Raw genomic sequence first — 25,849 nt, 5'->3', positions numbered from 1 at the left:
TATATATAAACATTTACCTTTTATTGAGATTTTATCATACTGAGAATCTAGCTTAAATTGGTGAAGAATAAAATTAGATGAGGTTTGAATTAGATCTAGATCCTGAGGTGGCATTTTTACTTTTCTTTGGTATTTGCATCCTCTGCAACCTCACCCAGGGCCTAAAATGGCATGAGTTACATGGGAGATCCTCCTCATAGTGCTTTCTGAATAAATACATACTCCGGGATTTTATTTTAAGCCTGACACATTTTCCTCTTCATCACTGTGGCAACTGCATCAAATTATCAACTGTGGCAGGGATCATTTAAAGGAAATAAAGACTGCCAAATGGTTAACTGAAACAAAGCTGAATTTATTTGCCTGTCTGGGAAGGGAGGGTTATAGCACTCAAGCACAGATTCTGCTGGTACCTCTTGTAGTAGTTGAAAGGACCAGCTAGAAAGGGAGGAAGAACAAATCTGGTGATATTCTAAGGTCAGATCTCTGTTTGGCTCCCAAGGCTGAACATAAATTCTTTGCAACTGCTCCCTGCACTGACTCACTTCTTAAGAGTACAGGCAGAATTTCCAATGATGTCCAGGATGCTCTAAAAGACTCACAATCACTCAGATGGTAAAATCAGTGTGTTTGCTTAAAGTTGGCTGAATCTTCAATATTCTTGAACAGCAATGGTAGGACACTAGTATACATGGGTTAAATGAGTCAGAAACATCAGGTATGTGTTTCTTCATCAAACTCTTTCAGAACTGTCAATCAAAATTTCTTTTTCTTATTAGGGCAAAAGGCAGATAAACATACATGTGTACTTAAAAAAGGAAGTTTTACATAAGTAGATTGCCCTTCAAAGGTGTAATAGAATAAAATATAAAACACTAAAACAAATACTTGTACATGATGATGGTAGTAGCACTATCCATAAGAATCAAAAGTAGAAACAACTTAAAGTGTCTAACAATGGATAAGTGGATAAAAGGGAAGTGCTATGTACAAACAATGCAATGTTATTGAGAAATAAAAAAGGAATTAAGTACAGATACACATTACAACATTAATGAAGCTCAAAAAATTATGCTAAATGAAAAAGACCAGATGCCAAAGACTACATATTGCATGACTCCATTTATAGGGTATACTGAGAACAGATAAAATCATAGAGATGGAAAACAAACTGTTGGTCGTCAGCAGCTGGAGACAGGGAGGAGGACAATGGCCTGTTGAATGAGTACAGGGTTTTCTGAGATGCCAAAAATGTTTTGGAAACAGAGGAGGGGTGGCATAAAATTGTAAATTTACTAAATACCATGGAATTTTACCTGAAAATGATTAAATAGTTATTACATGAGCAACTCAATTTTTAAAGACGAAAAAGTAAAAATGACATCAGAAAAGTACAAGGAACTACCAGTCCATTGAAACAAGAAAGTAGAACAGTAGAGGTGAGGGAGCAGGGAACACGGAACAAATGATGATGAACAGATAAAGGGAAATGGTGAGAACAGAAGAGGAAGGCCAAATTGACCATGTAAGAAACTTGCAGGCATTTGAAAAGCAAACAAATAGAACAGATTTTCAAATGTTTATTTACCTCTTTGCAAGTAACCTAGTGTTCTAAAAATGTAAATAACTTTATAAAGACAGAGACAACAGGACATCCCAGAAGTGTCTTTTCAAAACCACTGACAGGGCCTGCAGGAGGGGAGCTGGGCATTGCAAGACCAGGGGCACTGAGTGCAGGGAGAGCCTTTGGAAAGACTGGGGGCTGTCACACAAGCAAATCTGTCACCAAGTCCAGTCAGCTGGCTTGTAGGCCTCTGGTGGACTCAATCTCAGTGTGATAACTGGTTTGTTGTAATTTCTTTTGACTTTATTTCTTCAACCTGGATTTGTAGCAATTACATCTCATACATTGCGCAAAACCTTTTTAACAAAATAAATAAATGCCAACTACATTCTCTGAAAGAGGTTTCTCCTATGTTACCTCTGTATATATTATGTACAGGGAAATTATTTTTTAAAAGCAGTGAGCTTCCTGTCACATGCGACAACATGGACAGACTAGAGGACATTATGATAGTGAATTAGGCCAGTCTCAAAATGATGAACACAGTCTGATCTCTCTTACATGAGGTCCTCTCAGTCCTCAACTTCTCTGAGACAGAGCACAAGGGTGGCAGCCAGGGGCTGGGGTGAGGAAATGAGAAGCTGGTGTCAAATGGTGCAGAGTTTAACTTCTGCAAGATGAAGAAGTTCTAGGGTTCTGTTGCACAACCACGTGAATGTTCTTAATACCACAGAAGTGTGCTCTTAAAAACTGTCAAGATAGTAAGCTCAGTTCTATTTTTTCACAATAAAAAATGTAAAACCAGATTTTGCTAAAATGTTAACTTGAGGTGGATTCTTACTATAACTTTCTTGTTTAGAGAAATTATAAGCTTCAATAATTTAAACAGCACCTAGATTGGGCTTGCGCAAACATTAAAACTAGAAGGAAAATTATTATTGTTGTTACAATTAAAAGTAACTTAAATGAGACAATCCCAGTTTCTTAAATTCTTTCCTTGTTTCTATGCAAAAATTAAGGGATTGTGCTTTGCTGTAAAGCTTATACTCCAAAATGCAAAATACTGACACATTAAAAATACCAAAGATGAAGTAAAAGCTTGGAATTGATTTGGCTCAATGCTGGTTTGTTTATAAAAAGAGAAGAAAACTAAGGCAAGACTCAGAATTTTGGGGTGCTACTCTTCATTTTATCTTTTGCCTGGCCTGCTGTGTGACCAACCCCATGTGATTGAACTGTCAGGGTGGGTGCTGTGGGCACAGACATGGGGTACTGCACCAGTCTCAGCTGTAGACACTGTGGCAGTGGCTGGGGCTGGAGCTGCCCTTGTGGGGCAGCAGGGAGCTGGAATCTCTGTGGAGGAAGGCACTGCCCAGGTGTTTGCTGACCAGAGCCAAGCTGACACAACATAGCTGACTGGGGCTGCAGAACACTGCTGCCTTGAGCGAGGTTAATGACAACAGCTTGCTGGGCCATCAAGGCCCACTGTTGACCACTTGAACCTTGCACAGAAGCCTGTGGCCCTGCCTGTGGAGGAAGAGCAGTTGTAGGTTGCTGAAGCTGTTGCTGTGGAATCAGCTGGTAAAGCTGAGGTGGGGGCTGGGGCAGGGGCTGGGGCTGTGGCTGCAGTGGCTGGGGATGCTGCTGCAGGGGACTCAAAATGAGGGAACCAGGTGGAAGCTGGAGGACAGTTAAAGGACCCAAAGTATTATTTAAAATCAGCTGCACACCTGCCTGAGCAGATGGCTGTGTTGGACATGGCTGTGCATTGGGCAATTGACCTCTGGGGAGCAGAAGGCCATTGGGATACATGCTCGCAGGAACACAGGTGCTGGTGGAATGGCCCAGCATGGAGCTGGAACCATTCATCAAAACCTGGGCTCCCTGCACTGGGCCCACCACATTGATGACCTTTAGGCCAGTGGGGCCCACAGGACCCTGGGTGGACAGGATTCCTTCTGAGGTCCTGACAGGGGGCCAGGTGGCCGGAGAAAGCACTATATTTCCTCTGCTGACACCCATAGGGGACTTCTGAGAAAGGCCACCTGGCTTAGGAGCTGGGGCACGAGGTGGGAATTTGTGCAGGCTGCTTGCCTGCTGTGCAGGAGGACTGTTACCTGACAAGGTCTGTCCTGTGCTGGGGGGAAGTGTCACAGGCAGAGCTCGAGGTTTCATCGCCTTCCCTGGTACGGAGGGTCGCACCCATCTGGCGGTAGGCTGCTTTGACTTCTTCCCTGGAGAGGGTTGACTGGGACGGGCTGAGCCACTGGAGCCATGTGGCACTTTGCCTGCACACTTGACTTTGCTCTGGACCAACTCCTGGCGCACATTCACTGCCCCTCCATCAGTCTTTGACCGAGCCATGAAGCCATCCGCATGGACATCTGGGGAGACGAGGGGAGGATACATCTGGATCTCACATCTGGCTTCTTTGCATGGTCCTGTTTTGCCAGAGAAAAATGGATCATTGAGTGACTGCATGAAGCTCAGTTTCGTTTCCCACAACTGACTGCCACCTTCACTTTCAAATCCAGAATCATCTAGCCCGGGTGTTGGCCAGATTGTTGCTTGTGGGTCATCAAGCCCAACAGGCTCCTTTGCTTTTGCATATTTCTCCACATCCACTTGGGAAGGTATGGCCAAGTCACAGCATCTCTCTCTCCACGTGTCCACACAATATCCGGCTGCAGGCATCCTTAGGTCATGCTGCAGACCTGCTTCTCTCTCTCTCTTTTTTTTGCAAGTAGTCAATAGTCTTAGCTCAGGTGGAGACTGATGTTGGGATAGCTCCTGCTGCAGATTCAGAGAGGACAATGAATGCTTCTTGAAGCACTGGTTCATTGGGTTAGTATTCATCTCCTGCTTGTTATACAGTAGCCTGTTGGCAGTGCAGGTGACTGTCACAGAGGGATCAAGACACAGTGGCTCAGCTGTAGCTAAGAGCAGTTCGCTCTCAAGGGCAAGTTTGTCCTCCTGAGTCCATTGAAGGTCATCACTTGTCATGGACTCTATACCACACGCTAAAGTCTGCATGGTGGGATGCAAGAGAATATGTCGGCTTTGGTAAGTGGACCGCTCCATATCACTGCACTGTCTGTAGTCACGGATTTCTGCTATGACACACCCACAATGAAAAATGTTCAGCTCAGATTTCTCTAGGACATCCAGCAGAATAGGTGGTAATTCTTCTGCATCCAAGTACTCAAGCAGTTCCCTTTCCCCATAAGGCAGCTGGATGGTCTCTGAAAAGAACCCAGTTTTGTCCTCCAGCATCAGAGAATAGCCCTTGTTTTCTGGGTACAGGTTGACCACTAAGCATGGCAACGACTCTCTCTCCACCAGCTTCTCCAGCAAGTTGACATTGCTCCTGAGTTCCTCCGTCCCCTCGGGCTCCTTTTGACATTCTTCTACGAAGATGTCATAAAGTTTCTGATGTAGAGATTTTTCCCCGCTGGATGAGTATTTTCTCTTAGGGGGTCTCTGTTGGGCATTTTCAATGACATCCTCGGCACGATCCAAAGCTTGTTCTAAAGATCGCCGCATTTTAAAGTAAAATGGAGGCCCTAAAAGAAGAGAAAAACGTACAGGCGTTGGTGGAGTGAGTTGGAAACCATGTCCGCAGCATCACTTTTGGTCCTGTTAACTCTACAGTCCACCCTGAAGCCAACAACCTTCCTTCAACAGGGACACCAAGAAACCCACCCCAGGGAGCATTACAGAAAACTCTTGGGAGTTTCTTAAGAGACCTGTACCTGTTTGAGCCACTTTCGTGCCGCGTTGGGGGCTGGATGGGCCGGAAGTGGAAGCGAGGGGCCAGGATGGAGGAGCGGCCGTTAGCACGCATGCGCACTTCCATGCTGGCAGGCACCAGACTCACAGGCCGTACTTCCTGTCTGCGGCCCACACTTCCGCTAGAGCTGTGCCTGTTGCGGGGCTGGCTCAGTTTTAAGAACATACGCACACAAGCGCCAGCAACCAGGGAAAGTGTAGGATGCTTTGGGGACAGTTTCACCGTTCTCCAGAGTTCACAGGAATGAAGCTGCCGGGAACGTCATGGAAGGTGTGATCTGTCTTGGAGGGAACTTCGAGACTGACTGACTGGAATTCTTTCCTCGAATGTTAGGGCTGCCCTGGTTTCCATCATCAGTTGGGCACACGTAAATGAGCCTGTGTTTCTAGCTCTTTCAAACATGGGGACTCCATACGTTTGGTGCAAGCGTCAGAATGCTCATTGCATTCTCCAGCAAGCTCCTGCCTGAGGGATTTCATATCATAGTATGCTTAACATGATGTTCTTGTACATAACCACTTACCCTTGATTTCTCCTTGTTTCAGAGTTGGCATTTTATAGTTTTTAAAAATACTATAGTGGGTCACTCTATTGTCTATACAATATGATCGGGATAGTAAAGGGACCTTCAACTACTTGCCTTGAAACGTGGCTTGAATTTGATGTAGATGAAAGGAATTATTCCTAGTGGTGGCAATACATTAAACTGTAGGCTAAGGCTGTGGTCCTGATGATGAATTTGGCGTGGTGTGATTGAGGCTTCCACAATTTATGGGATGTTGTTTCCCAATAACTATGTTTCCTTGAAATCTGCCAGTCTTTGGGGGCAGTGTTTCAAGAATCTCTGGATATTAGATTTGGATACAGTGGTGATCCGATATTCATAGTGAAGTATCAGTAATGCGAAGATTCAAGATAAATTGGGGAAACTGCTGAATCACAGACTACTTTAAAATAAACGTGCTTATTTTGGTATCAATAACGACTGTGACTGTTAAATGTTGCAGTAGAAATATTACCTGAAGTTGAATTAAAAGCTCCTTGACTAAGAGTGTCTTTCAGACAGCCCTCTTTGGGCTGAAGATGTAGCTTAGTGGTGAGTGCTTGCCTAGCATGCCCAAGGCCCTGATTGACCTCAAGCACCACCAAGAGTGAAACAAAATTTCTCTCATTCAGAATCAGACAAAAATGATTTCCTTTGGAAACACCAATCATTGTTGAGCAGGTGGGCACTTCTGGACTACCTCAAGGAACTTGAAAACGGTTTCTTTTCTGTTATGCTTTCTTCCCTGTCTCTCTCTCCTTTTAAAAAGTTCCACGTGCCTGAATTTAGGCAAAATATAAGAACTGCTTGGGTGGATAGTCAGTCATAGTTTGCTATCCTTTGTCTCCTTGAAATCTCCCACGTTTCTGTGCTTTGCAGTTCCATGGTGTGGTATAAATGCTGCCCCTTAGCTGGCATCCCAGGCTGTATCTCCCTTACCAGAGAGGTCTGTCTGCCCACCCCAGTATGGGATGGACCGGATCGTCACTGTTGTATGGTTTGTGCACTGGGTTTCCCTGGAGGGGTTTTCTGAGTAGAAGATTTGAGTGCAAGTAGTTTATTTGGGAGCTCATTCCAAGAAGCACTGTTGAGGGAAAAGAGAGCCGAATCAGGGTCAGGAAAGAAGACAACAGATGGGCTGTGCATGAGCAGAAGACAGTTGTGGACAACTGGTCCATGCTGGGAGCCTCTGGGGGGCTGTACAGAACAAGCCTCAGTTGGTTCTATCCTAGAGGCAGGGTAGTTGGGGTGTTTATCCACTTCTCTCCTTCATTGTCTTGGACAGTCCTGGGAGCACCACTCACTGACATCTCTGGTTGCCACACAGTAGGGCCACCCATCTGCCGTGGCCTGAGGATGCCTTCAGACTGAGAGTCTCAAGTGCTTGCAGTGAGGGTCAGTTTGTATGTACAGAAGGACCAGTACCATAGGAGATAGACAGGGCACTGGTGGCATTTGCAACATGTGGGACCGAAGGCAAGTGGAAGGGGTTAGCCACCGTTTTAGTCACTTATTTTGCTATGACCAGAAGATCTGACAAAACAATTATGAAGTCGGGAAAATTTATTTGGGGCTCACGGCTCAGAGGTCTCAATCCATAGATGGCCAACTCCATCGCTCTAGATTCAAGGTGAGGCAGAACATCATGGCAGAAGGGTGTGGTGGAGGAAAGTGGCTTGGATATGGCACCAGGAAGCAGAGAAAGAGAGAGAGCTCATCTCACCTGGGACAAAATATATACCCCCAAAGGCACGCTCCCAGGGACCTACCTCCTCCATCCACACCCTACCTGCCCAACATTACCACCCAGATAATCCGTATCAGGGGATTAATGTACTGATTAAGTAAGACTCTCATAACCCAATCATTTCACCTCTGAAGTCTCTTGCATTGTTCCATACATGAGTTTCTGTGGTCTATTTATATCTAAACCATAATAGCCACTCATTCTTCATGGTATAGATAATGTGCTATATAATGTATTTGGACAATTGAAGAAGTGAGATTGTATTCCATTAATGTGAAGTGGGCAATTTCATGTAGGTTTTTTTCCCAGGTGTTAAGGGCAGCAGGCCCCAAATGGAGGTTTTGGCCTCCTCCTTACTCCAGGTGGGCATATGCCACAGCAGTGTGGGCCATGGCTATATTACAGGAGACTCTGGATGTCTGTGTGCTTTCCAGCATGTGCCTGTTGATTTGGCACTGTGTTCATGGCTCACCCATCCCCTTCACTTGAGTTGCCTCATTGCCTGGTCTTTGCACCTGATGAAGTGTTTTATTTTTATTTTTAATTACTCTGTGTGCACACCATCCTTTGAAACTTCCAACTATGAGCATATTCATGATTTTAAAAACTCCAACTGCAGTCATCCCTGTTAACATCTCAGCAGAGATGTACATGCTAAGGAAACCCATGCATGACTAGGCCAATATTTTCTAGAGGAATAAGGGAATAATAAGGAATAATTCTTTTTTTTTATTATTTTATTGTAAACAAATGGGATACATGTTGTTTCTCTGTTTGTACATGGCGTAAAGGCATACCATTTGTGTAATCATAAATTTACATAGAGTAACGCTGTTTGATTCATTTAGTTATTTTTTCCCTTACCCCCCACCCCTCCCACCCCTCTTTTCCCTCTATACAGTCCTTCCTTCCTCCATTCTTGCCCCCCTCCCTAACCCTAACTCTAACACTAACCCCTCCCACCCTCCATTATGTGTCATCATCCACTTATTAGCGATATCATTCGTCCTTTGTTTTTTTGAGATTGGCTTATCTCACTTAGCATGATATTCTCCAATTTCATCCATTTGCCTGCAAATGCCATAATTTTATCATTCTTTATGGCTGAGTAATATTCCATTGTAGATATATACCACAGTTTCTTTATCCATTCATCAATTGAAGGACATCTAGGTTGGTTCCACAATCTGGCTATTGTGAACTGAGCAGCTATGAACATTGATGTGGCTGTATCTCTGCAATATGCTGATTTTAAGTCCTTTGGGTATAGGTCAAGGAGTGGGATAGCTGGATCAAATGGTGGTTCCATTCCAAGTTTTCTAAGGAGTCTCCACACTGCTTTCCAGAGTGGCTGCACTAATTTGCAACTCCACCAGCAATGTATGAGTGTACCTTTCTCCTCACATCCTCTCCAACACCTGTTGTTGCTTGTATTCTTGATAATTGCCATTCTAATTGGGGTGAGATGGAATCTTAGGGTGGTTTTGATTTGCATTTCTCTTATTACTAGAGATGTTGAACATTTTTCCATATGTTTGTTGATTGCTTGCAGATCTTCTGTGAAGTGTCTATTCGTTTCCTTAGCCCATTTGTCGATTGGATTATTTGCATTCTTGGTGTAGAGTTTTTTGAGTTCTTTATAGATTCTGGAGATTAGTGCTCTATCTGAAGTATGATTGGCAAAGATTTTCTCCCACTCTGTAGGCTCTTTCTTTGCATTGCTGATAGTTTCCTTTGCTGAGAGAAAGCTTTTTAGTTTGAATCTATCCCAGTTATTGATTTTTGCTTTTATTTCTTGTGCTTTGGGAGTCCTGTTGAGGAAGTCTGGTCCTAAGCCGACATGTTGAAGCTCTGGACCTACTTTTTCTTCTATAAGATTCACTGTCTCTGGTCTGATTCCGAGGTCCTTGATCCATTTTGAGTTTAGTTTCGTGCATGGTGAGAGATATGGGTTTAGTTTCATTCTGTTGCATATGGATTTCCAATTCTCCCAGCACCATTTGTTGAAGAGGCTATCTTTTCTCCATTGCATATTTTTGGCCCCTTTGTCTAGTATGAGAAAATTGTATTTATTTGGGTTTGTATCCGTGTCCTCTATTCTGTACCATTGATCCACCTTTCTATTTTGGTACCAATACCATGCCGTTTTTGTTACTATTGCTTTGTAGTAGAGTTGAAGATCGGGTATTGCGATACCCCCTGCTTCACTCTTTCTACTGAGGATTGCTTTGGCTATTCTGGGTTTTTTATTCTTCCAGATGAATTTCATAATTTCTTGCTCTATTTCTGTAAGGTACATCATTGGGATTTTAATTGGAATTGCATTGCATCTGTATAGCACTTTTGGTAGTATGACCATTTTGACAATATTAACTCTTCCTATCCAAGAACATGGGAGATCTTTCATCTTCTGAGGTTTTTAATTTCTTTCTTTAGTGTTCTGTAGTTCTCACTGTAGAGGTCTTTCACCTCTTTTGTGAGATTGATTCCCAAGTATTTTATTTTTTTCGATGCTATTGTGAATGGGGTAGTTTTCCTAATTTCTCTTTCTGAAGATTCATCACTTATATATAAAAATGCCTTAGATTTATGTGCATTGATCTTATATCCCGTTACTTTACTGAATTCACTTATGAGATCTAAAAGTTTTCTGGTGGAATTTCCTGGTTCTTCTAAGTATATAATCATATCATCAGCAAACAGGGATAGTTTGAGTTCTTCTTTTCCTATTCGTATCCCTTTAATTTCTTTGTACTGTCTAATTGCTCTGGCTAGGGTTTCAAGGACAATATTGAAAAGAAGTGGTGAAAGAGGGCATCCCTGCCTTGTTCCAGTTTTAAGGGGGAATGCTTTCAGTTTTTCACCATTTAGAATGATATTAGCCATGGGCTTAGCATAGATGGCCTTTACAATGTTAAGGAATGTTCCCACTATCCCTATTTTTTCTAGTGTTTTGAGCATGAAGGGGTGCTGTATTTTATCGAATGCTTTTTCTGCATCTATTGAAATAATCATGTGATTCTTGACTTTAAGTCTATTGATATGATGAATTACATTTATTGATTTCCTGATGTTGAACCAACCTTGCATCCCTGGGATGAAACCCACTTGATCATGGTGCACTATCTTTTTAATATGTTTTTGTATGCGATTTGCTAAAATTTTGTTGAGAATTTTTGCATTGATGTTCATTAAGGATATTGGTCTGAAATTTTCTTTCCTCGATGTGTCTCTGTCTGGTTTAGGTATCAGGGTGATATTGGCTTCATAGAACGAGTTTGGGAGGGTTCCCTCCTCTTCTATTTCATGGAATACTTTGAGAAGTATTGGAATGAGCTCTTCTTTAAAGGTTTTGTAGAACTCGGCTGAAAACCCAAAGAAAAGTCCTGGACTTTTCTTTGTTGGTAGGCTTTTGATGACTTCATCTATTTCATTACTTGAAATTGGTCTATTTAAATTGTGTATGTCCTCCTCGTTCAGTTTAGGCAATTCATATGTCTCTAGAAACCTGTTGATGTCTTCGAAATTTTCTATTTTGTTGGAGTATAGATTTTCAAAATAGCTTCTAATTTTGTTTTGTATTTCAGTTGTGTCTGTTGTGATATTTCCTTGTTCATTCTGAATTTTAGTAATTTGGGTTTTCTCTCGTCTTCTCTTTGTTAGTGTGGCTATAGGTTTATCAATTTTGTTTATTTTTTCGAAGAACCAACTATTTATTTTGTCAATTTTTTGTATTGTTTCTTTTGTTTCAATTTCGTTGATTTCAGCTCTGAGTTTAACTATTTCCTGTCTTCTACTACTTTTGGTGTTGCTCTCTTCTTCTTTTTCTAGGGCTTTGAGCTGTAGTGTTAGGTTGTTTATTTTTTGAGTTTTACTTCTTTTATTAAATGCGCTCCATGAAATAAATTTTCCTCTAAGTACGGCTTTCATAGTGTCCCAGAGATTTTGATATGATGTTTCTTTGTTCTCATTTACCTCTAAGAATTTTTTAATTTCCTTCCTAATATCTTCTGTTATCCATTCATCATATAATAGCATATTGTTTAATCTCCAGGTGTTGGAGTAGTTTCTGCTTTTTACTCTTTCATTTATTTCTAACTTCAATCCATTATGATCTGATAGAATACAAGGTAGCGTCTCTATCTTCTTGTATTTGCTAACATTAGCTTTGTGGCATAATATATGGTCTATTTTAGAGAAGGATCCATGTGCTGCTGAGAAGAAAGTGTATTTGCTCTTGGTTGGATGGTATATTCTATAAATGTTAAGTCTAAATTATTGATTGTGTTATTGAGATCTATGGTTTCTTTGTTCAATTTTTGTTTGGAAGATCTGTCCAGTGGTGAGAGAGGTGTGTTAAAATCACCTAGTATTATTGTGTTACAGTCTATTTTGTTTCTAAAATTGAGAAGGATTTGTTTGACATACATGGATGAGCCACTGTTTGGGGCATAGATGTTTATGATTGTTATGTCTTGCTGATTTATGCTTCCCTTAAGCAGTATGAAATGTCCTTCTTTATCCCTTCTGACTAACTTTGGCTTGAAGTCCACATTATCTGAAATGAGGATGGATACTCCAGCTTTTTTGCTGAGTCCATGTGCATGGTATGTTTTTCCCCATCCTTTCACCTTTAGTCTATGGGTATCTCTTTCTATGAGGTGAGTCTCTTGCAGGCAACATATTGTTGGATCTTTCTTTTTAATCCAATCTGCCAGTCTATGTCTTTTGATTGATGAATTCAGGCCATTAACATTCAGGGTTATTATTGAGATATGATTTGTATTCCCGGTCATTTGGTTCATCTTTAAAATTTTATTTATTTATTTATTTTTTTGACACAACTTGGTTCCTCCTTTATTTGACAGTTCCTTTAGGATAATTCCTCCCTTTACTGATTTGCTTCTTTGTGTTTTATCTCTTCCTCATGGAATATTTTGCTGAGAATGTTCTGTAATGCTGGCTTTCTTTTTGTAAATTCTTTTAGCTTTTGTTTATCATGGAATGATTTTATTTCATCATCAAATTTGAAGGTAAGTTTTGCTGGGTATAAGATTCTTGGTTGGCATCCATTTTCTTTCAGAGCTTGAAAAATGTTGTTCCAGGCCCTTCTAGCTTTTAGGGTCTGGATTGAAAAATCTGCTGATATCCGTATTGGTTTCCCCCTGAATGTAATTTGGTTCTTTTCTCTCACAGCCTTTAAAATTCTGTCTTTATTTTGTATGTTCGGTATTTTCATTATAATGTGCCTTGGTGTGGGTCTGTTGTAATTTTGTGTATTTGGAGTCCTATAAGCCTCTTGAACTTGATTTTCCATTTCATTCTTCAGATTTGGGAAATTTTGTGATATTATTTCATTGAATAGATTGTTCATTCCTTTGGTTTGTTTCTCTAAGCCTTCCTCAATCCCAGTAATTCTCAAATTTGGCCTTTTCATGATATCCCATAGTTCTTGGAGATTCTGTTCATGATTTCTTACCATCTTCTCTGTTTGTTCAACTTTGTTTTCAAGGTTAAATATTTTGTCTTCAATATCTGAGGTTCTGTCTTCCAGGTGTTCTATCCTATTGGTTGTGCTTTCTATGGATTTCTTAATTTGGTTTATTGTTTCCTTCATTTCAAGGATTTCTGTTTGGTTTTTTTTCAATATCTCTAACTCTTTATTGAAATGATCTTTTGCTTCCTGAATTTTCTCTGTTAACTGTCGATTGGTGCTATCATTCAATGCCTGCATTTGCTCTTTCATCTCATCATTCAATGCCTGCATTTGCTCTTTCATCTCATTGTTTGTTTCCCTAATCATTTTAATTATGTACATTCTGAACTCCCTTTCTGTCATTTCTTCTGCCATGCTGTCGTTGGATTTTATTGGTGTAACATCTAGATTTGTTTGGGGCATTTTCTTCCCTTGTTTTCTCATATTGTTCAGGAATCAGTGGGTCCTTAAGATATTGCAGATTTCCTCTATTGACTTATAACGTCCCTGAAGATTACTAGTATATCCCCTTTTATCCTTCAGTAGCCTGCAGACTTGGAGGAAGTTGATAATATGGTGCTCCACAAGGAAGCTGCCTCTCTAGGGATGGTGACCCTCAGGTGGGGTATATTCCCTGATAGTGGGCAGAGGTGCCTCCACTTGTTGACCAATGGTCATCCAAAGGGGAACTAGGCTGCAGGCTGAGGCAAGGCCTGTTTGTGCCTGTGTCTCTGGTTTTACCTTCCTTGTGGGAAATCCTCACCTGGCAGGGAAGATTCACCCAGTGGGGAGGTCTCGCTGGTCAGTTCCCCTCCTAGAGGTTCCCCTCAATCTACAACTACCACCTGGGCTGGGCTGTCTTCCTCTGCAACGTTTCCAGGGGCCCGGCCCTACCTCCTGGGTCTGGGAGCCTCACCCTTCGCAGACGAGTCTCCTTAGGCTGCCTCTCCTCAGAGAATCTGCCCGCAGTCCTGGAAACTTCGCTCCGCCCCTAGGCATGTCTCAGTGCGGCTCTTCCACCAAGAAGCCGGTCCTGGGACCCTGCTCTGCACCTAATCGCCTGGTTATGCGGTCCCTTCTCTGAGTCGCCACCTGGAGCCCCATACAATAGCTCCGAGACCCAGAGACCCACCACACACCTCCTCCTCTGGACAGCTGCCCGGTGTTCCGGCGCAGTCACTAGGAGTCTAAGCAACTCACTTCGCGTCTCCTCCTCCCGCCAACCGCCCGTAGCCCTAGGCAGTCACTCGGAGTCCAAGTGACCCACCCTGTTCCTCCTCCTCCTCGGGGAAGCTCCCCGGGTGTTCAGGAGCGGTGGCTCCGAGACCAAGTGACCCACCGCGCTCCTCCTCCAGGCAGGCCACCGGTGTTCAGGAGCGGTCGCTTTGAGTCCAAACAACTCACCACTCGCCTCCTCCTCTGGCAACCGCCTGTGGCTCTGATGCAGTCACTCCTAGACCAAGCGACCCGCCGCGCTTCTCCTCTTCCTCCGGGCAACCCCCCGGTGTTCGGAAGCGGTCGTTCTGAGTCCAAACAACTCGCCACGCAGCTCCTCCTCAGGCAGCCGCCTGTAGCTCTGATGCAGTCACCCCTAGACCGAGCGACCCGCCGCGCTTCTCCTCTTCCTCTGGGCAACCCCCCGGTGTTCGGAAATGGTCGTTCTGAGTCCAAACAACTCGCCACGCAGCTCCTCCTCAGGCAGCCGCCTGTAGCTCTGATGCAGTCACTCCTAGACCAAGCGACCTGCCGTGTTCCTCCTCTTTCTCCGTGCAGCCCTCCGGTGTTCAGAAGCGATCACTCTGAGTCTAAACAGCTCACCACGCAGCTCCTCCTCAGGCAGCTGCCCAGAGCCCCAGTGGTTGCTCCGAGTCCAAGGGTTGTGCTGAACCGCCTCCTCTACGATGATCCCAGTTGTCCGTGTTTACCGCTCCTGTTGGGGGAGGGGCGTCTCGCCGGACAACTCTACTTCACAAAGTTCCCTGTGTTCCGGGGCTACCGCCCCATCCGGGACGCCTCCCCAACGGGAGAGACTCACCCGGCGGCTTTGAGTTGGTCCCAAGTCTCTCACTATCTCCTCTTTTGAATCCTGTGTCCTGGAGCAACATGAAATGCAGCCGCCCTCTAGTCCACCATCTTGAAACCTCAGGAATAATTCTTTTAATGGAGGATAATTGACCTGATTTCAAATTATTAAACTGCTTTTCTCTTACCCATTGAGAGTCAAGCATAAACATTAAAATTTTAAAGAAATTTTATGTGTTCATTTCATACAAATAGAGATCTATTTTACATCAAGGTAACTATAGTTGAAGACAATATATTGTTTTTCTTAGAAATGCAAGGAGAGGGGCTGGGTTTGTGGCTCTGTGGTAGAGCACTTGTGTAGCACATAAGAGACCCTGGGTTCAATCCTGAGTACCACATAAAATAAGTGAATAAAATAAAGTTGTGACCATGTACAACTAAAATTTTTTTTATAAAAATAAATGCATGGAGACTGATTGTGATATACTCTTACCACAAAATAATAATAAATTTGAGGTAATGAACTTCTGAAAAATTAAGATAATATGCTATACAATATATTTGGACAATTGAAGAAGTGAGATTGTATTCCATTGATGTAAAGTGGGCAATTTCATATAGGTTTGTTTTTCCCCCAGCTGTTAAAGGCAACAAGGCCCCAGCATGCATTTGTTGGTTTGGCCTGTTTATCATGACTCACCCATCTCCTTCACTTGAGCTGCCTAATTATTGAGCCTTTTCACTAAAATTTTTTAAAAAAATTACTCTGAGTGCACATCAGCCTTTGAACCTTCAGAGCACATTATTTTAGTTTGGTGGCTGCTTTAAGAACTCCAACTGCAGCCCTCCCCTAGTCCTGTTCATTGGATTGTAACACAAGCTTAGAAAACATGACCAGGTTAAGATATACTAGAAGAATAAGAGAATTCATTTAATTTCATCATAATTGACTCAATTTACTATTAGAAGACTACCTTGTTCTTTTCCCATTGACATCTAGGTTTAGGTTTTTGCCACTCTTCCCTGCTACAATTAGAGGGATAAACGGAGCTTGGCACTATGGGGTACACAGAGTAGGGACGCTGAAGATCCATTGCCTCTTGATCTTGGTTTGGGCTAACCCTCCAAAACTCGCTCTGAGACTTTATGTATTTCTCCTGTGATCAGGCCCCAGCTACCATAAAGAACATTGTGGCTGTGAGATTTAGTGAATATCACTTCCTACCTCCTGTTTAACAGTCATTCATCGCTTCTTCATCTGGTCAGTGTTTATTGGACCTAAATCTTTTCAGAGTCCATAAGCATTGGATACCATGTCATTTCTTTCCCCAAACTATATCTTCCCTTATTTTTCTTCCACTTATTCATCCTTTTATCATTTTTCTGAAAAATAAATAAAATTGGATTTTCTTCTGATTTTACTGTTTCATTAAGACTTTCATTCTGCTTTCTATATAGCCATACCCTAAGTCAGGAATTCTTACCCTGCATTATTCACATTTATCATGGGGAATGTCTTGTACATTGTAGGATATTTAATAGCATCCCAGCCTCTGCCCACTAGATACTAACATTGGTTCCTTGGATTTTATGGCAACCAGAAATATTTCCAGACATTTCCAAATGTCTCTGGGGGCAGAATTGTCCCTGGCTATTAATCACCACTCTATAGTGTCACAAAGCCATGTCTTGAGAAATGAAACAACCTCCTCCAACCTATAAAATACCTCAATTTCTAGGGATGTTTGAATGATAGATGTGCTTTCTTATTTTATTTTTGTTTTTACTGAAATTGCTGTTATGGCTGGTCATGAATTATCCTGCTAATGCTCTAAAGCTGCCATTGTTCCTAATTAAGACAGTACCTGGCCAATGGGAGATATGCAAACAAAAACATGAAATCTTTATAGGGTATATGGTATATTTTTTAACAAAAGTATTATCTATCTATCTATTTATATGTGGTGCTGAAAACTATAGGGTATATTTTTAAAAACAAACTAGCCAAGATAATTTTTATTCATCTACTTGATAAACAGTCTGCAACCATTTCCACTTTTTCTAGATTTATTTAACAACTGATAACCTTTGTTCATCTCAATACCTTTTTTTTAGTCTTCTTTCAATATTTGCTCTTTTGGGGTATATTCTTTGCACTTTGTTTTCTTAATGTTGGAACATCCCTGAACTTGATCATTTTATTGTTTTTCTCTATTTACAGTTAGTTCTTTGATGACCTCACCTAAGTGTCATAGGTTTAGGACTATCTGTACAAATTATCTGTTTCCAAATTTCTATTTCCATCTTGGACCTCTATCCTGAACTACAGACACAAAACATCAAGCTCCCTATTTGAAATCCCTATATGGATGCTGATTAGAATTTTAGTTTTAACATTTCCAAACCAAACTCCTGATCTTGTACCCAAGCTTGCTTCTTTGGCAGTGTATCAGTGGGGTTTGAACAGAGAATTGAATCACAATGAGTGATATGGAATAACATTTATTTATAGGGATTGGACCCCTCACAATCATGGATGAAGTTAGGAAAATAAAGGTGTAGAAGAGGACATCTGTAGGATCAGAGTAAAATCATGAATAAGGAACCACAAAAAGAAGCTGGTGAAGAAGTCTATGGAAGGCTGTTGCCTCTGTGTCTGAGGATGAGCCTGATACTAATGGGAGTCAGAAGTACAGGCAGACAGGAAGGAAGGGAGCATGAAGCAAGAGAGAGTAAGGACCACCTGGAACAAACAAGATATAAATGGAAATGTTGGGGATAAGCCTGTGTTTGTTTCTTACTGCCCTTAACCTTGTTGATGCAGGTGACTTGAAAAAGAAGCAGCTCTCTTTGCCATGGAGCTGCACAGAAACCTGGACCAGGACTCTGAAAAGCCCTAAAGGAGAGGATCCAGTGGGAGGTGGAGGGGCTAAGGGCCCAGTTACTGCTTACCTTCTGGTTCCCAACAAGATGAACTAGATTATTAGTGACAGTGTGTGTGAGCTGCTGTGGTGCCTAGTACCTGACATTGACCTTCAGAGAGTAATGGATTCTGCTTCAATTCTGTCTTCCAGATATCATGAGCATTTCTCTTTTGGTTATCCCTAATACAGAATCATACCATACTCATGATTTTGTGAGTCTGTAGTTTAGGGGACAGACCGAGAAGGAAGAAAATTCTAAGAAGCATAGCCTCACCTAAGTTGACACAGTTCAAAACCACCTTCCTCATCTCAGGAAATGACAACTTCATCCTGGTAGTTGTTCAGGCCAAAAACCTGGGAATCATCCCCCACTCTTCTTTCTCCCTACATCTAATAATAATATTTATTGAATAAAAATAAAGAGCATCTATGAATAGAAAACATATTAATCAGAAGGGTTTTTGTGGGGGGACAGATGGAGGAAGCATTGGATAGGGTAAAAGAAATATAGTCTTCAACCATTTTAATTGTCACACTTCTTGATACCCATGAATTTCCTAGTTGGATCTATCAACTGTGGCCATAGTTCTAAGGGGTCTCCTCTCAGTCATCACAGGAAGGTCCCTGTGTGGTGGATTATACATGCTCCTTGATGCTCATACCCTGTAATTCCTACCTTTTGCCCTTTTCACTGCTCACCAGCCCCTCAGAGCACTGCTAGAGGAATGAGGCCATTAAACTTTCAATTTGTCAAAAGTCAACAAAAGTTTAGTAGCTTAATCTACAAGATTTCTAGACAAAGCCTTTGAAATATCTCTGAATTTAGAATGTCATTCCAGACTTTGGGGACTGACCACCTTAGAGTCAGAGTAGCAGTATTGGGGGAAGGAAAAAGGTTTACTTTTTTATTTTTTGGCAAACATCTGTCTCCCTTCTTTTTTTTTTTTTTTTTTGGTGGTGCTGGGGATTGAACCCAGGGCCTTGTGCATGCTAAGCAAGCACTCTACCAACTGAGCTATATCCCCAGTCCCTTGCCTCCTTTATTATTATGTTTTACACACTTTTTAGAGCAGTTTTAAGTTCATAGCAAAATTGAGTGGAACACAGAGTTCCTACATACTTCCTACCCTCCACCCACAGCCTCTCCCACTATCATCATCCCATACCACTGAGGTACATTGGTTACAATGGATGAGCTTACTTTGAAGCATTATTATCAACCAAAGTCCACAGTTTTCATTAGTGTTAACTCTTGGTGGTGTACTTTCTATGAGTTTATACAAATGTACCCACCATTATAGTATCATACAAAAGTTTCACTGTCCTAAAAATCCTGTGCTTTGTCCTTTCCTCCCCTCTCGCTGCTGACAAACACTGATCTTTCTACTGTATCCATAGTCTTGCCTTTTCTAGAATCATATAGTTGGAATCATATAGTCTTTTCAGACTGACTTCTATCATTTAGTAACATGCGTTTAAGGATCCTTTGTGTGGTCTCATGGATTGAGATCTCATTTCTTTTTAGGGTCAAATAATATTCCATTGTGTTGATATACCACAGTTTGTCCATTTGTCTTTTGAAGGACATTTTGGTTGTTTCCACATATTGGTAATTATGAATAAAGTTGCTATGAACATCCATGTGCAGGTTTTGGTGTGAACATGAGTTTTCAGCTCGCTTAGGAAAATACCAAGGAGTGCAATTGCTGGATAATATGATAAAAGTAGGTTTAGTTTTGTAAGAAATCACCACACTATCTTTCAAAGTGGCTGTGTACTCCAACCCATAATGAGTGAGAGCTACTGTTACTTCACATCTTTGCTGTCATTTGGTGGTGTCAGTGTTTTGGATTTTGACCATTCTATTGAATATGCATTGATGTCTCCTTGTTTTAATTTACAATGTCCTGATGACATATGATGTTGAGCATATTTTACATGTTTGGTTAGCATCTGTGTGTCTTCAGTGAAGCATCTGTTTAGGTCTTTTGACCATTTTTAAATCTGGTTGTTCATTTTCTACTGTTGAATTCTAAGAGTTTTTTGTATATTTTAGGTAACAGTCTTTTGTTAGTGAAGGCTTACTTTTTACCTTTCACTCTTTTGAACCCTTTGAATGGTATATTGCATACATTCTTAACATATTCAAAATATTAATTAAAAATAAAATATCTCATATAGGTAGTGCCTTTTAAACTATGAAGAAAACCAAGTTGGTCAAACATGACTTTTAATTTTGGTAGGTGACTTACTGATGGTTAAGTCAGTTAATATCAAAGTCACTTTTTTTTTATAACTTTGAACAAAAATAATATTCTACAAAATTTAACTGAACACATTCATGGCTAATCACAGATAACTATACTGGCTGAGGAAAACTGATTTGACGAAGGTGACTTCATTAAGGTGATGTAATTTCCATTTATCATTCATACTGTTATTAAGTGTTCGTTCTTCTGTTCCCTGTGAGATCCTTTTGTTTGTTAGGGTTTTGGAAATGCTTAGTCACAAAAACAGAACATAAGAACTATATATAAGAAGGTGGATTTTCTTGTCTTGAGGGAAAAATAAGTTCATCTAATAACCCTAAGGTGAGAGAAGACATTTGACTCCATGAAATATTCAGTCTTGCTGTGTCCCTGAAGAGGGAGATGGACCAAAAGGAACCAGTTCCACAAAATGAGATCACCCTTATCTTGATTGGAGGTATCATATCCTGTTATAAGAATTTCCATAGAGGATTTAAAGGAGGGCTTATGGCCCCAGTTGACTTTTCTTGTATAAAAATGAAAGAAATCATTAAAGTTAAAGACACAATTAAGGATTTTCATCTTCGAAGTCATAAAAAGGTATCTTTGAATTTGTGAGGACTTGAACATTAGGTTAGGTACTAGTGATTCCTAGTGGGTCACTTGGAAGACCTGCATCTATCTGCACAGATTGGGATGGAGGGAGAAGTGTAGAGACCTTCTGCATGATGGAAGGACCAAATGAAGTTTTGAAGCGGGTCTTTGGGTGGATTTATTCCTGAGACAAACAACTCTCATTTCAGTGAAAACCAGAGACAATCACAAGTGACTTTGTTTTCTTTCAAGATTTCTTGGAAAATTTTAAATTGTATGTTTTCTAGCGGTTGTTAATGGCAAAAAAGTCTATTTGTCTTGTAAGTGACACTTGCTTGAATGAAAAACAAGGGAAGGACAATATTGGGGAAATTGTTCTGCTTTGCCCATGGCAAAGGAGAAGAGGGGTCCAGATGAGGAAAAAAAAAAGGGGGGGGGGATGGTTTGTGGCCCAAAGTTGCTTGTGGGCAAATGGGGAATCAATCTGGAACCAAGGACTGACTGGGGAAGTTGGGGATGCCATGGAGGTTAAAATAGGAGAAATTAAATGGCTCTAGTGTTACCCAGACACATGCACACACAAGCCTTACTAGATTTTTCAGACTTGCAGAGATTAACTTGAAAGGAGCTAAAGGAATATCCTTGTGCCTGCATTTGTCCTCTAGGCATGTAAACTCTGCAGTTTACTGACTTGATTTGTAATTCGCAGCCTCTCTTTACCCTGCCTTAGAACCAGAGCATGACCAGGAGGAGTCTCATCATTGCTGTGCATTAGAGTGGGAGGCCAGCAACAGGAGAGCTTCCTCAGATTTAAAATTTCAGTTCATGCTACTTTATTAGATCAATAATTGTACCCATATGCCATATGATAAAATATTCAGAGAGAGCCTGAGGACACCCTTGGGGCCTCATCTGTTGGATGGCTCACTGGCAACCTTCATGCTCTGACAGGTCTAAGGACCATCTGAACACCCTAGGGGCATGACTGGAATAAGAAAAAATATGCATAGGGACATATGAATATGCATATGAACAGTGTTGAGGTATGGGTCTTAGTTAGCAAATCATCTACATAGCTGCTCACATGGTTTCAGGGGCCCTATTCCAAAAATACCTCTGCCTTGGCTTGATATCTGAAATTTTGAGTCAGAGTAGAAGTTTTAAACTTGGGGGCCCATGGACAAATTCCAGAAGATCTTTACTGAGATCTGGGGGTTTCTTTTGTTTTATGAGGGGGAGGTAGGAGGAGAGAGTATAGGGTATCTGAGAAAGGTGAGAAAGAGAATTCCATAAAGGCACAGGAGAATCTTGTGAGGGTAGGAAGAAATATTACACCTACCCGACAACTTTCTTATGAAGTAGAGGAAAAATACCCATCCAGGAAGAGATCACTGGGTATGTGCCATGTGGGCTGACCAGACAAGCCGAGCCAGTCTGCCAGTTAGAGTCCATGGCAAAAATGGTACCCCTGGGAAACCATGTCAAATAAAACCACCAAGTGAATAGGAAATTAAAACATTAAATCCAACTGTTCAAGAATAGCCTTTTCCTTCCTAAACCCTGAAGGCCAGATGTCATTTTCCAGCTGTTTCCTTTCATAGTTTCCCTGCTATTGTGATCCTCCAAGGACCTGTTGATGATTAAAGAATGTGCAGGTCAAATGATAGAGCAGCCCACTCAAAAACTGTAATTCAGATCCCTATTGCTGCTGTCTTCAGTTTGCGCAATGTATCAATCACCAGGTGAGTTTTCTTTGGAAATTCACAGACCTAACATTAGAACTGATGAAAACTGTCCTGGAATTCATTTTAGAAAGAGCTACTTTCTCTGAGTGATCTCTTCAATGAACCTCCTCAGTCTCTGCACACTTCTTCCCATCTCACAAATTTTCACTGGTCCTTGTTATTCTGGATAGTGACGTCAGTGTTGGCAGTAAGGGGTGTTTTGAAAAGTTTTTATTAACTGAGAGTTTTTCTTCTGAGTCATAGCAGATGATTTACTGTAGACATGCACCTTAGAATTACAGTAGTAGGTCCTACATACATAGGAGCTGTGTGTCACATAGGACAGGTGATATGCCTCCCAGGTGATAGACAAGCAGAAAAGTGCAGGGAAATTAACCCAAATCATTCTGGCTGATAATGCTTGGAGTCAGCATTTGAAACAGTGGTTTGCATCCATGGCTATTCACTAAAGTTACCTGGGGAGATTTTAAAAATAGCAACATATCGGGTGCAGTAGCACACTGTAATCCAGTGACTTGGGAGACTGAGGCAGGAAGATTGCAAGTTGGAGGCCAACTTAGTGAGATCCTGTCTCAAAATAAAAAATAAAAGTGTTGGTGATATAGCTAAAAAATAGCAACATGTGGAACTGCCCCCAGAAATTCTGTTTAATTGTTCTGGGCAGGCAATTGGGTATCCATTCACTTTTAAAAAAAATATTTTGTTTTAGTTGTAGGTGGATACAATACCTTTATTTGATTTTTTTAATGTGGTGCTGATGATCGAACTCAGGGCTTCACACATGCTAGGTGAGTGTTCTACCACTCAGCCAAAACTCCAGCCCTTTCATTCACTTTCAAAAGTTTCCCAGGTGATTCTATTATGCTATCAGAATTGAAAACTAGTACTTCAATGTCTTAGTTCTGTCTGTTAGTTCCATTTGCTTCTCCTAGACAGAACTGGTCTGATGTCCCTATTTTACAGATGAGAACACTGAGGTTCAGGGAAGTTGGATGATTTTCTTAAAGCATCAAAACTAGAACTCATTATTTTAAAAATCACAACTTGTAGCCTACTATGGTTTGAATAAGTGTCCTCTGTAGATTTGGTCCACTGGGTGGTGCTATTAGGAGGTTCGGTTAATCTTTAAGAGGTGGGGACTGGCAGGTTCTTTGGATTTTAAGGACATGTCCTTGAAGGGGATTGTGGTACCTCAGTCTTCCAGGCTCTTTGCTCTCTGGCTCATGATGTGACCATTCACTCTGACATGTACTTGCCATCCAATGCAGACACCCAATCTTGAACTTGAACCTCCAGAACTGTGAGCCAAAATATGACTCTCTTTACTTCACAAATAGCCTGAGTCAAGCATTTCATTATAGTGATGCAAAGCTGACTAATACATAACCCTTTTTTGCCTCTATATTGACTAAATGCAAACTTGGCTGAGCTTAAGAATGACTTGATTGCCAGGCATGGTGTGCAAATCTGTAATCACAGCAAGGAGACTGAGGCAGGAGGATTGCAAGTTTGAGGCCAGCTTCAGCAACTTAGTGAGGCCCTATGCAACTTAGTGAGTCCCTGTATCAAAACAGAAGATAAAGGATAGAGATGTAGTTCAATGGTAAAGTGCTCCTCCATTAAATCCTCAGTATAAAAAGAAAAAAGTCCCGATTGCTTGTCAAAACTAAAAATTCCCAGATTTCTCCCCTGAACATTATTATTGAGTAGATCATTGGTAGGGGCCAGGAATCTGATTTAATAGTTATTCCATTGATAACTACGGTCTTCTGGCAAATTTGTTTTCTTTAAACAAATCTCATTGTTGATATTTCCTAAGATAAAGGAAATATGATTTTTTAAATGATGGTACAAAGGAGAACTTATATTTCCATTTAATGGTTTTTCCCTGAGGGATGACATTAGGAATACTAATCCTGCTTTATTAAACATTAGGCCTTAATAACAATTCCATACTTTTATTTTTCTTGGTTGTTGTTTTAAAATGAAGTAGGTAGTTCATAATTCAAAAGAACATGGATGTGCTTTTTATTTTGTAATAAGTTGTGAGTTGAGATCAAATGAATATACTTCAAGAATAGAAAATAAGCTGACTACCACCATGACCAATCACAATGACATGCAGCCTACTCATACCCACTTTGCTCTTTGCCCTGGTTTGGTGGTTTCTGGGTGGCAAGGGGGAAGAAGCTAAAGTCTCAGGTGGCCCAGCTGAAAGTGTAACTCAGCAACCATTTGTCACAAAACCCTTGACTAAGCACATGACTCCCATGGGAATGTCCTTAAACTCCATCTGTCAAGGCAGCCTTACTAAGCAATACAGTGGAAAGAGCCCTGGAATTGAACTCTAGAAACCTCAGATCTGAAATTTTATTCTTTCACCGACTTGCTGTGTAACTGTGATAAAATCTCTTGACTCCTGAGTCTCACTTTCACATCTGTGGAGTATGAATAATGATATTCATTCTACCTATCTAGTAAGGGATATTTGTGGATTATGTTAGCTGATGTATTAATTAGCATATGCCTCATAACAAATAATCACACAGCTTTTTGTGGCATATGACAATTGACAATAGATAATTATTTTTAATAAATATACAGGACTCAGTTTCCTGGGAAACTCTGCTGGTGTAAGCTGTATTCACATGTCTGGGGTATAACTGATCCAAGCTGGACTGGGCAAGGGTGGTTGAATCTTTTCTACCTGTTACTCATCTTGCTCCTGGGTTAACTTTCTCATAGAAATGGCAGAGGTGCAAGAGAACAGACCCTATTGCAGAAGTGTTTTTACAAGCCTCTCCTGTGTCATAGCTACCATTGGCTAAAGCAAGTCAAATAGGTGAAAGGAGACTTAAGGTGTGGTAGTATACATTATACCTTTTAATAACAAGATCTGTAAAGTCACATTGTAAATGACATGGATATTCGGAAGGATAAAGAGATTGAATTATTAATGTAATCTAATATGCCTAATACTTATAAAGTGCTATACAAACTAGACTAAGGTAATGAGACTTTTGTGATCTAGAATTACATGTAAATTAACCATGGATGCACTAACCTGTGAGTGACTTTTATGGAAAGAAGAGAGTATAATTCAGTTTATATTCCAGATATTCTCATTTTTTAGTAGTTTTGTAGGTAGTATTATAGATAGTGCCTTCATAAATTATTGTTACATGATTAAT

General features: G+C 41.0%; 1 protein-coding gene and 1 non-coding gene across 2 annotated transcripts; both read right to left on the bottom strand.

Annotated features, from left to right (window-relative positions):
* Positions 1 to 2,725: 2,725 nt before the first annotated feature.
* On the bottom strand, positions 2,726 to 5,107 carry LOC124972279 (transcription factor SPT20 homolog). The gene has a single exon (XM_047536551.1). The coding sequence runs from the start codon at positions 5,105 to 5,107 to the stop codon at positions 2,726 to 2,728; it is 2,382 nt and encodes a 793-aa protein (XP_047392507.1).
* A 13,915-nt stretch (positions 5,108 to 19,022) lies between these two features.
* On the bottom strand, positions 19,023 to 19,095 carry Trnaa-agc (transfer RNA alanine (anticodon AGC)). The gene has a single exon. It is a non-coding gene; the product is annotated as a tRNA-Ala (tRNA).
* Positions 19,096 to 25,849: the final 6,754 nt, after the last annotated feature.

The sequence above is a fragment of the Sciurus carolinensis genome, chromosome X (assembly GCF_902686445.1).
Source record: "Sciurus carolinensis chromosome X, mSciCar1.2, whole genome shotgun sequence".
NCBI classification, from domain to species: Eukaryota; Metazoa; Chordata; class Mammalia; order Rodentia; family Sciuridae; genus Sciurus; species Sciurus carolinensis.
This window is presented reverse-complemented; position numbering and strand designations above follow the sequence as displayed.

Coding starts and splice junctions, on each gene's coding strand:
- LOC124972279 (XM_047536551.1), bottom strand. CDS start 5,107: ATGCGGCGATCTTTAGAACAAGCTTTGGATCGTGCCGAGGATGTCATT.